At 39.1% G+C, this 12,056-nt stretch overlaps 1 protein-coding gene across 1 annotated transcript in view; it reads left to right on the top strand.

The window, feature by feature from the left end:
* itsn1 (intersectin 1 (SH3 domain protein)) overlaps window positions 1–12,056 on the top strand; it is a 76,326-nt gene that overhangs the window by 38,482 nt on the left and 25,788 nt on the right. The window contains 12 exon segments of the mRNA XM_051959563.1: window positions 146–160; window positions 2,165–2,409; window positions 2,526–2,700; window positions 4,216–4,302; window positions 4,410–4,558; window positions 6,077–6,156; window positions 6,238–6,410; window positions 6,500–6,545; window positions 7,400–7,480; window positions 7,483–7,520; window positions 7,769–7,892; window positions 8,815–9,009. Of these exon segments, the coding sequence (XP_051815523.1) occupies window positions 146–160; window positions 2,165–2,409; window positions 2,526–2,700; window positions 4,216–4,302; window positions 4,410–4,558; window positions 6,077–6,156; window positions 6,238–6,410; window positions 6,500–6,545; window positions 7,400–7,480; window positions 7,483–7,520; window positions 7,769–7,892; window positions 8,815–9,009 (1,408 nt within the window).

Genomic DNA, 12,056 nt, shown 5'->3' with positions numbered 1-12,056 from the left:
ACGCTTACAGATTTTCTCGCCTCTTTTGTATTTCTGTGTGTGTTTGTGTTAAATCCTCCTGAGTGTGTGTCTCCTCTCAGCTCTCTCTGAAGTGTGTGTGTGTTGTTTTAACTTTCTGCTCTCTTCTCTGCTGTGCAATCTGAAGGTGAAGGGGGAATGGGTAAGTTGTTGCCCCTCCCAGTGTTGTGCCTCCACCAATCACAAGCCAGAAAACGCTTGCTGTCATTTGTTCATCTCACGTCATCCTCATGTTCATTCATTTACTGATGGATGAATGTCTGTGGCTTTTATTTTAACGAAATCATCACGGCCAGATTTCTAAATGTCGTTTTTACTTACAAGGTTAATGTGAAAAGCTGTGAATGTGTGAGTTTCAGTCGACGTCAAGCTGCTTCATGAAAGACATTAAAGCTATTTTATTACTATTAATATCTCCATGAATAAATCTGTTTTTCCTTTTATCTTTTAAATATATATATATTTTTTATAAATTTTTCCGTCCCACATTCCAGTCACTCAAAACACAGGTTTAACCCCCTGAGCTCTAAGCAGTTTCCTGCTGCTTTTTTATTTACTCCTGTTATATTTTTTCTCACTGTGGTTCATTTTTTACTACAATATAAAGTCCTGCACCTTTGTGGAAACACAAAAACCAAGAAGAAGGAGAGAGAACTCAGAAATGTCTTCTATGCCACAGAAAAAAAAGTTAGAATGCCATAAATCTTAAATTAAAAGAGGTAGAATTTCTACAAAATATGAAAAATGTGGAATAAATATGTGCATTTTTCCTGTGCTGACAGTTGTTACTAGTACTTGGTAAGAAAAACAATAACTGTACATAATACAGATGTTTTTCTACTTACATTTTTTTCTCTGCTCTGATTGAACACCGCCTGCAGTTCAGCTGAATTTTTATCACGACTATTGGTCACGGTTCAGTCAATAATGGCTTCACGGCTGCATGAAAATGCGCAGAATTTTTTTTTTGTTTTTTATGGAATGCTTTTCATGTAGATGGTTCATCTTGGCAATTTTGTGAAGTAGCAACATGTAGAATAAAGTGATTTTATTACAATGCAACAATTACAAGCTGAGATTTGAATGCAATCTGTAAAATATTTTTATTTTTCACTGTTTCTGATAAATAAATGGTGTAATTTCAGCATTTTTTTTTAAACAACTTGCCTTTCAAAGTGGCAGGTTTTGGAGTTCAGGGGGTTAAATTCATAGAAACTGTAAAACCTTTCAAGTTTTACAAGATGACTTCATTTCAATTTTGCTGCTGATGAGTCTCATCCAAACAAAAGAAGTGTTTGTTACATGTCTATTAATTCCATTTCATGGAGAAAAAAAAAAAAAGTCAGCATTGTGAACTGTTGAAATGGAAAGTACGGGAATTGTAGAATTGCTAGAATTGAAAAGGTCTGTGTTTATTATACATGACACTTTGGCGTCGTGAGAAATGACATTCAGTGGAACATTAACAGTTTAAATGTCAAGTTCATGTCTTTTCTCTCACTTGTCGACTAATTCAACTGTGAGCAGCTGCTGTTGTTGTTGTTGTTGTTTACATCACTGTTCTATTCTACTGTGAACCTAAACACATCTCTGGGTGCTTTTCCTGATGGTAAAATATGTGTCCCCTTTCCTCCTGAGACCTGAAGACCATTCACCTTAAAGATCCAATTTTCTGCACCTTTAATGCTTTATTATTATATTTTTGTGTCTATTAAATTATGTTTACATGCTTTAATGTTGATTAGTAACCCCAGATCTCCGATTAGAGGGTGAGAGACCCGTAGCTGTAGCAGAAGTGGCTCTAGTGAGAGATTCATGGAGGATTTGATGGCTGAAGTAGATAAATAGACAGGAATTATGCCAATTTGGTGTGGATAAGCAACATAAGTAAAGCCTGGAGGTGTTTCTGGCAGGTAAGGAGCCGAACTTTCTGTGGGACAAACCCTTTTTGTGCACAGAAAGCACATGTATAACAAACTGCATACCAAGAGACAGAATCTGGGCTCTGTAGTACAGCTCAAGAAAATTTCTGCAGAGGCCTTGGTAAAGCAAATACCTGTAACAAGCTAAGAATCACGTTAGCATGATGAAAAGCCTCCACTGCCTCTCTAAGCTTTGTCCTGACTCCGCCTCTTTGCTCTGATAGGTGGATGAGTCCCAGACAGGTGAGCCTGGTTGGCTGGGAGGTGAGCTCAGAGGAAGGACTGGTTGGTTTCCAGCTAATTATGCAGAACGGATACCAGACAGCGAAGCACCAATCAGCCTGCGAGCCACAGCCTCAGCTACACCCACCTCAGCCCAGCAGCCAATGACGACGCCTCCTCCAGCACCTGGACACACCTCCTCCTCCACGTCATCTGCCAACAGTAACTGGGCAGATTTTAGCACTACGTAAGTACACTTTAACTATTCATTTGTCTTTTACTGACTCTCAGACTTGCTAAAGACAAATTAATTTCTATTCACACACCTGCAGCACACCTGACACACATGTTGTCTGTTTGCAGTTGGCCGTCGAACACAGCCAGCCAATCAGACAGCGAGGGTTGGGATGCCTGGCCGACCTCCTCGAGCAGTCAGAATCCATCTCTCAGCGTTCCCTCAGCGCAACTACGGCAACGCTCCGCCTTCACACCCGCTACCATGACGACGGGTTCCTCTCCATCACCTGTACTGGGACAGGTAACTAATTAATGAGACACGATTTTAAACCACTTTTTTTTTTCTCTCTCTTCACATTTTTACTCACTGTTGGTTCACTTTTAACTGCAATATAAAGACCTGCACCTGGATCAACAGCCAGGAAGGAGGAGAAAGAACTCTTGAGAAAGAAGTGTCTTGAGAAATTTTAGAATTTTTTTTATTTTACAAACAGCATTTAAAAAAAAATAGACTCAATATATGACATTATTGCAAGTGACCAAAAATTTTACCAAAACAAACCAAAAAAATCTACCATAGATAATTAACTTTTTTGCTACACACTATAGATATTTCAAAATTTATATTTTAAACAATTTTTTCTTTACTTGTCTCCTCTCTGCTGCTGCGTATACGCTGTTAAAAAGTCCCTGAAATATTTATCATGTGACTGTTGGTCACAACTGAGTCCCTCATGGGCTTTCGGTTGCACTGAGGAGAGAAAATTTTTAGTTTTTTACAGGATACGGTCACAGCGAAGGGTTTATTTTTGGTGATTTTAAGCACAGACATGTTCTGACAAAATGGCACGTCACAGATGAGCAGATCCAGGTTTGCTGAAAAGTTTAAAATTAGACCATTCTTTCTGTTCTTGCAGCTTCTATACAATAATAACATGCCTTTCAAACCTGATGGTGGGTTTTGGAGTGTTAAGGTAGGGAAAAAATGCTATTAATTGGTCAGCGTTTGCTCAGTTTCTTTTTGCTCCACAAGTAAAAAACATAAAACTGGATCAGTATTAAATATCTGTGTAGACAGCCTGTGCTTAACAAAAAGATTTGTCATTTGACTAATGGTTGTGGAAGAATCATTAATGGCTTCAAGTTTACCATAGAATCTTTTGTTTTTCACACAATGTAATTAATTAATGGTTTATTTTTATCAAGATTTAAAATTATACATGTAAAATAAAGTGATTTGGATGTAATGTCACAATATTAAAGGTCGATTTCAATCAATTAATCAAAGTTTATTTATGTAGCCCTTTACAACAGCCTAAAGGGTGACCAAAGTGCGTCACAATGAAAACAAGAGAATAACTTAAAAACAATACAGTAACTTAAAACAGACAGCAGTAAAACATAAAACAATAAAAATGGAAAACATGAAATTGTCTGGGTGACCCCAAACTTTTGAAGTAGTGTACATCTGAAAGTTAGTACATAAAAACTTACATGTCACCATGCAGCTAGGTCTTTAAAGCCATTTTGAACAGAAAGGTCTTGATCCTTGGTTTGAAAAAACCCAGGTCAGTGATGGTGCACATATCGGGTTTCATTAAATTTCTTAACAAAACCGAAAGCCACTGATGAGAAGTTCAAGAACTTCTGGAAAGTTGACAGTCCAATGGTTATGTTTGTTTTACAGTATCAGGCTCTGTAAAATGGTGCAATTTTTACATTTTGCCTTGTAGCCAGCATAGAGGGTTGTGGGGTTCAGAGAGTTAAATTGGAAGAGTAACTGAACTGTAATCCTGACTGTAATTCTGTTTTTCAGGGAGAGAAGGTCGAAGGTCTTCAGGCTCAGGCTTTGTATCCCTGGAGAGCCAAGAAGGACAACCACCTGAACTTCAACAAAAATGAGGTGAAGATCAGCAGATTTGTTTGTAGCCTGAATCTCATGTGTTACGATTGGAGTTTTTCTTTGTTTGTTCTTTAATCCTGATTGTATTGATGTTCTTGCTGATGCAGATCATCACAGTGTTGGAGCAGCAGGACATGTGGTGGTTGGGTGAACTTCAGACCGGACAAAGAGGCTGGTTTCCTAAAAGTTACGTCAAACTCATCTCGGCCACGATGACGGCGGCTTCTGGTGTGGCAACACGAAGCAAAAACACGAGGTGGGTTAAAAAAATGCACCAAGTCACATGTTTAGTTTTCTAGTGGGAATTGCTGTCACCTCACCCGTTGTGTTTCTGAAATTACAGACCGATCAGAAAGACAGATTTCTGCTGGCAGGTTAATGACAAAACCTAAAAACTCAGCATCTTGTTACGTCTACTTTGGCTTCACCACACTGACTACCTTCGGGGGGGTCTCCTCTTTTCAGCTTACTCGATTTCACTGTTGGCTCCATCACATGATTTACTGATAGTGCGAGAACAGCTACAGATCATTAGACTGGACTGTAGATTGTATATGAAGATGGATTAAAGGGCAGCTCCTCAGAAATGAAGCCAAAATACCTCAGAAATGGGTGTCCTTCAATCTTGACCAGGGCTGGAAGCTCAAGCTTTCTCTGACACCTTCTTCCCACCCATTTCAACTCTGTTTTTGAAGGACTGAACTATATTTCAGCGTAAATATTGCAAGGCAGTGTGATGTGAAGTATGGCAAATGAATTTAAACACATCTACATTGATCCAGAAAGAAAACTCACACAGATGTCCCTTTCTATAATTAATCTGCAAAAATAGTCAGATTTATTCTCACTGAAATAAGCTCTGTTATTTATTTATTTTTATATTAAAGTTCAAAACTGTAGAGTTAAGCTGGAAACCCCAACGTCACATTGGGGTTTCCAGTTTAACTCTACAGTTTTGAACTTTAATATGTAATTTGTTGTTTTCATTTCATTCTGTACTGCTTTATGCATTGATATACAGTTTGTCGGCATACAATGAGGCTGAATGAAAGATTAATAACTTCTATTGTTTGTTATATCATTGAGCTTAATCAAAAATAGTCGCTCCTCGAGATAGCTAGTAGAATCTCGTAATCGCAGCTCCACCTGCTGGTCATGGCTGAATGAACTCTCTAAGTGATGCTGCCAGTTGAATTTAAATATCCTCATCCATCTTTATTTGCAGTCTCTGGACAGGACTTTGTAGACTCAACAGATGATTCTCTCTGAGGAGCTTCAGCTAGCAAAAAGTCAAATCATCATCCAATCTATTTGTAAAAAAGTTGCATGAAAAAACTTTAAATGTGATTATTCTGGTAGTTAGAGCAGTTTATCTCATGTTTTTATAGTACTTTGGGCCCTTTATACCCAAAAGTTGCATGAGAAGACATTAAGACATTTTTCCATTGTGAAGCGCTTTGAGTGCCCAAAAAAGCGCAATATAAATCTAATTCATTATTATTATTATTATTATTATTAAAGATGATGATTTTTGTGGTAGTTAGAGTAGTTTATCTCATGTTTTTATAGTACTTTGGGCCCTTTATACCCAAAAGTGGCATGAAAAGACATTAAAGATGATGATTTTTGTGGTAGAGTAGTTTATCTCCTGTTTATAATGGTGCTTGGGGCTCTTTATACCAAACATTGTTGTGATCTTTTGTAAACTTGCATGCTACATCATAACTGATTCAATTCTGTTTGATTATAGTGAGAAGTCTTGTCTCTCTTATAGTGAATCTGGAGTATCAGAAAGCCCCCCCAATGGAAAACGTCCCTCGCCGTCCCCAACGAAACCTTCAGATTCCGGTGAAGGTAACAAACACAAACCTTCTCCATTAACATATTTAGATCAGGTGGATTCTTGTCCTCAACTGCCCTCATGTTCCTGTACAGAATACATCGCCATGTATACCTATGAGAGCAGTGAACAGGGAGACCTGAGCTTCCAGCAGGGAGACATCGTCATGGTGACCAGGAAAGAAGGGGATTGGTGGACAGGGATGGTCGGGGGGAAGACAGGAGTCTTCCCGTCCAACTACGTCAAACCACGAGACTCGGCGTCAGAGGTCAGAGCTCAGTTAGAATACATTAAGCAGGACTAACAGAAAAAAAGAGAAATATTTCTAATAACCACTGATGTGAATTTGTGTTTTAGTCTCTGGGACCAGCAGGGAAGACTGGCAGCCTTGGGAAGAAACCAGGTGGGACTTTAATCTATGGTATTTTACTATTTGACTGCAGTTACGACTTAAATTTGTTCAATAAAAGCAAGATATCACTTATTATATATATGTCTTTGGTATTTTGATGTTAAATCTGTTGATAACAGAGATCAGCTGATTTGTGTTTAAAATAAAAAATAATGATTGCAGATAAAAGCCTCACAGGTGCTGCAGGAGCAGAACTCACCATCTCATCTTCTTCCTCTTCTCACTCTTCTCCTTTTTTTCCTTCTTTTCCTTCTCCTTCATCTCTTTTTTCTTATTATTTTCCTCAATTTTCTCTTTCTTCTTCTTGTTTTTTTGTCTTCTTTTCCTTCGTCTTCTCCATGTTCTTCCTCCTGCTCGTTCTTCTTTCTTCTTCTATTCTTCCTACTTCTCCTCTTTCTTCTTTTTCTCCTCCTCTTCCTCTTCTCCTACTGATTGTCCTTCTTCTTCTCACCCTTCTTATTCTCATTGCCCTTATTCTCCTTTCTTCTTGTTTTTATCCTCCTCCTCCTCCTCTTCCTCCTCCTCCTCCTTCTTGTTCTTTTTTCTTCTTCTCCTCCTTCATTATTTTCTTTTTTCTTCTCATCCTCCTTCTGCTTGTCTCTTCTTCTGTTCCTATTCCCTATCTTCTCTTTCTTTCTGTATTTCTTTCTGTATATCTTTCTTTCTTTCTGTATTTCTTTCTTTCTGTATTTCTTTCTTTCTTTCTGTATTTCTTTCTGTATTTCTTTCTTTCTTTCTGTATTTCTTTCTTTCTTTCTTTCTGTATTTCTTTCTGTATTTCTTTCTTTCTCTCTGTATTTCTTTCTCTCTGTATTTCTTTCTCTTTTTCTTCTTCACCCCTCCAGAGATAGCTCAGGTGATCGCCCCCTACAGTGCAACGGGAGCAGAGCAGCTGACATTAGCTCCAGGTCAGCTGATCCTCATCAGGAAAAGAACCCTGGAGGCTGGTGGGAGGGAGAGCTGCAGGTACAAACACAATCCTGTAAAACATACAAATATTATGTTGTGTTATGCTGTAATGAGGTGGAGAATAAACTCAGCAATATCTTAATCAAATTTAATGACATGTAAAATCTGCTGGAGGAGGCATATAAGTGTGTACCTCTTAATTTAAAGAAAGTCTGACATATTTGAAACTACTTGGGGTTCAGAGTGTTAAATAATTTATGTATTATAAGTTATTGTAATTTAATGCTGTGTTCTTATTGGTCCAGGCTCGGGGGAAGAAGCGTCAGATTGGCTGGTTTCCTGCCAATTACGTGAAGCTGCTCAGTCCCAGCACAAGCAAGACGACGCCCACAGAGCCGACGCCTCCCAAACTGGCTCCTGCCAGTACAGGTAAGCAGACAAAACCACACAGTTTACCACATCTCCTTCAAAGAGCCTTCAGTTGATTACACAAATGTGCTGTCAAGGGAGTCATGTAATTATGAGCACATTGTGTAGATACAATATTATTATAAACAGACACAATAAGAGAAATTAAGGATTAATTAAAAATTAAGAGTTTCCCACTGCCAGGCAGGAGGTCTAGAGGAAAACCAAAGAGGTTTATGGATGTGGTTAAAGAGGACATGAAGGTAGTTGGTGTGAGAGAAGAGGATGCAGAAGACAGGGTTAGATGGAGGCAATTGACTCGCTGTGGCGGTTCCTGAAGGGAAAAGCCGAAAGGAAAAGAAGAAGAATTAGAGAAATTAAGGATTAATTGCTGTGAAAAACAATTACCTGATTAAAAATATATATTAACCAGTAAGACAAAAAATGTTGTGGATTTGCTGTAGTACCTGATTTCACCATCGGTTGGAGCCTTAGACTGTTTAACAAGGTGGAATTACAGGTGTGTTTTCTGACCTCTCTGCTGCCAAACTGCTAACTGCGGCCATTGTGTTGATATTATTTACAGCATCAAGTTGTAAAAAAGTGTCTGACTGCTTTAACTAGCTGTTGGGGGCTCATGCTAATGCTAAGATAGGAATTTGAGATGCTAACACGGGCTGGAAGCAGGCTAACAGTCAGGAAGCCATATGTGCACTACCATTCAAAAGCTTGGGGTTACTTAGAAATGTCCTTATTTTTGAAAGAAAAGCATTTTTTTTCCATGAAAATAACGTTAAATTAATCAGAAATACGGTCTAGACACTGTTAATGTGTCATATGACTTTTCTAGCTGGAAACGGCTGGTTTTTAATGGAATATCTACTGATATGAGAGGAGCTTAAAGTTGGAAATGTTAACTTTCTGTTTGTTTTTGCATCTGAAGCTCTGTGTCAGGTGATCGGCATGTACGACTACGTGGCGCAGAACGACGATGAGCTGGCCTTCCAGAAGGGTCAGGTGATCACTGTGCTCAACAAGGACGACTGTGATTGGTGGAAAGGGGAGCTGAACGGGAGGGAGGGGCTGTTTCCTAGCAACTACGTCAAACTGACCACAGACACCGACCCGAGCACGCAGTGTGAGTACACGCACACACTCACACACACACACACACACACACACACACACACACACTTGCAGCGTGGAACACACAACACACACGTTACTAAAACCAACATACTAACTCAGTGTGAACACAATGTGGTGTAACACACACTCTCTCCCTCACACACACACACACACACACACACACACACACACACACACACACACACACACACACACACACACACACACACACACCCAGAGCCAGGTGTGGAGATGCTGTCCCTCTCTCAGTCTGTGGCTGGTCTGACTCCCACCTTCCACCCGACACTCCTTTGGGCCTCTTTGACAACCTCCCCATCATGCACCACCTCTGGGTGGTGTCTGTGTGTGTTTGGACAGTGTGTGTGTGCATGCGTGTGTGCGCGCGCATTAGTGTGCAAGTGTTTGTTTTTTTTTCCGTCTCCCTGCATGTTTCCCTTCAGCATGATCCACCATAGACCTGGAGGTTGGAGAGCGGAGACGTGAACGAACTTTAGACTCCTGAGATCCAGAAACATGAAGCAACTTCAACATGTCCAGACTAGGACTAAAACGATTCCTCGAGGTATTCGAGTGATTTGATTACTAAAATTCCGCAGGGCAAAATTCTCTGCATCGAGGCTAATCTGCTACACCAGGCTACTAACTGGTCTGGACCAGAACTTCATCCAATAGGGACCCGGATCTATAATCAATAAATTATAAGGGGATTTTAAATTTAACAGGATGCTTCTATTTTATCCGGCTCAGCTTTCCTAATGTTTACGGCATTTATCAGATCAGAGGCTGAACTACGAAGGCAGTTTAACATAGTGAGACTTTGTTTGTGTGACACAAACAGGAGAGTTTAACACATCATATGACTTGTTTTCTACACAGAATGAACAGATCACATTCAGCTGCTTCAGTCCACAGGTTGTTTTAATGGAGAACAATGAGGAACATAAAAAATATGACGATTAAAAGCTGCTACTACTGGAATGCTGGTAAAACTGTCAAACGTGTGCTAATATATTTATTTTACCAATCGATGCAGCTGATTACTCTAGAACTCATTAATGGATATGAACGTTTGTAGTTTAAGAGTTATTTGAAGATTATTCCGTGATCACGGTGCGTGATAATAGAGAGCTGCGAAGAATTTATAAATTTACTACAGCAAAAAGAGCTGCTACTGCAAAAGATTCAAGAGAGAAATGCTGGTAGAAAACTGTCACTGCTCTAAATTCTTATATTTGTTTTACTGCTTGGTTAATAATGTCAGCATGATATTGTTGTAGTGCATTTAGATCTGACACTGTCCCAAAATGAAGGAAATGACTTGAGGTTTTTTTTTGGTTTTTTTTGCCAGATCAAAGTGAAAGTAATGTTAAAGATTTTTTAATTTTTCCCACCAAAAGATTATTTAGTTTTCTAATCTGTGTTCAGCTGTGATGTAAAACAGACTTGGTAGCAAATCAAGACCAAACATGAAAACATATTTGTGCATTTTCTGCAAAGCAAACTGAATGCATATAGGTTCTCATGTACACAGCTGTAACTGCATGCTTTCATACGGTGGGATTACTGACATACAGTTCAGCAGGTTTGCAGATAAAACCTCAGCTGAGAATCTTAATCGCTTAGAAAGAATCATCAGGAAACAACTTGGTGAAAGGAAGACGTTGCTTCCATCTAATTTAAATCCAAAACTGTGAACAGAACCTGGACCAGGTTAGCTGTTAGCATCAGTTACCATGGTGATCGAGCAGGTTAGTTAAAGCCATCTGTCTGACTTTAAACTCAACATGCATGCTAACTTTTTATTAATCTTGCTCCATAGTTCATGCCTCTGAGCTCTCATGCATTTCTACACAGCAAATGATGAATTTATTCAAATGTAGTTAAATTGCATCATGATGACATGAAATGGCTCCAGGCTGGATGAACAAAAAAGATCTGACTGCATGTTAAATAGAGATCAGTTTGACTGATCAGTAATCATTTAATTATAATCACCAAGGTTATAAAATATGAAATGTGGGATTTTGCTAGGTGAAACTTCTACAAAGGCTACAGTATGTAATGTATATTTTTAAAAACTGTGGTTGCAGCTGAAATATGATTTTAACCAAAGAGATGTAGAAAAATGGGACAGAATTTAGAAAGGAAGCAAATTTTGAAACTTGAGAAGCTTGAACCATTGATTTGTGGGGTTTTGGTTGATAATTAACTTAATCAACCTTCAATATCATTATCAGTCACATTCTTTATAGCAGATTAGTGGACAAACAGCCCAAAAATAACAAAATCATCTTTACTGAAGTCAGATAAAACGTCATCCTCCTACAAAACTTCCAGCTAGCAGGTCTGTGATTTTGTTTAAGTTTAAATAATGCGCTGCTTTAGCTCTGATGTAGCACATAGCCTATCAGCACTTAATGCTTAATGTCAAAAAGTTCTGTTTTATTCAAACACCTGTCTGTACAAATGAGTTTTTAAGAAGCTAAATGTTCAATAAGCAGACAGACATAGCAATCTCTATTATGTTGGGAGAATCCAAAGTTGTGAAAACATAGGGGTGTTCACATGCACTCTGTTCCTTCTGTTGCCAAAAATAGTGGATTAATCCATCACATCGGTCTTTCTTCTGATCAAAAATTGTCAGATCAGGGAGAATTTATCAACATCTGAGTTTATCGATCGATAAATCCACCGTCTGCCTCGCTCCCGCTCCCCTTCCTCCACCTCTATGCCAGATAGACCACACCTCCACACTCTGTCTTGCTGCACGCTCCACCCACCTCTAGCACCCGACTGGTTGTTGTTGTTCTTGTTGTTGTTGTTGTTGTTTTGTTTTGTTGTTTTTGTTGATGTTGTTGTTGTCGTCCTCTCTCTAGGATCATATCATTACCCAGAACCCCCCTCTCCTCAAAGCCCTCAAAGAGACCCACTAGGCCACGCCCACTAGGCCACTCAACCAATGGGACAGCAGCAAGAGGTCACATGACCCGGAAATGGCGACTCTCCACCAGTAGAAGCCAGAGAGAGAGACAGACA

The sequence above is a fragment of the Acanthochromis polyacanthus genome, chromosome 15 (assembly GCF_021347895.1).
Source record: "Acanthochromis polyacanthus isolate Apoly-LR-REF ecotype Palm Island chromosome 15, KAUST_Apoly_ChrSc, whole genome shotgun sequence".
Lineage (NCBI taxonomy): Eukaryota > Metazoa > Chordata > Actinopteri > Pomacentridae > Acanthochromis > Acanthochromis polyacanthus.
Note: the sequence above shows the minus strand (reverse complement) of the source record. Positions and strands in the feature narration are given on the sequence as shown.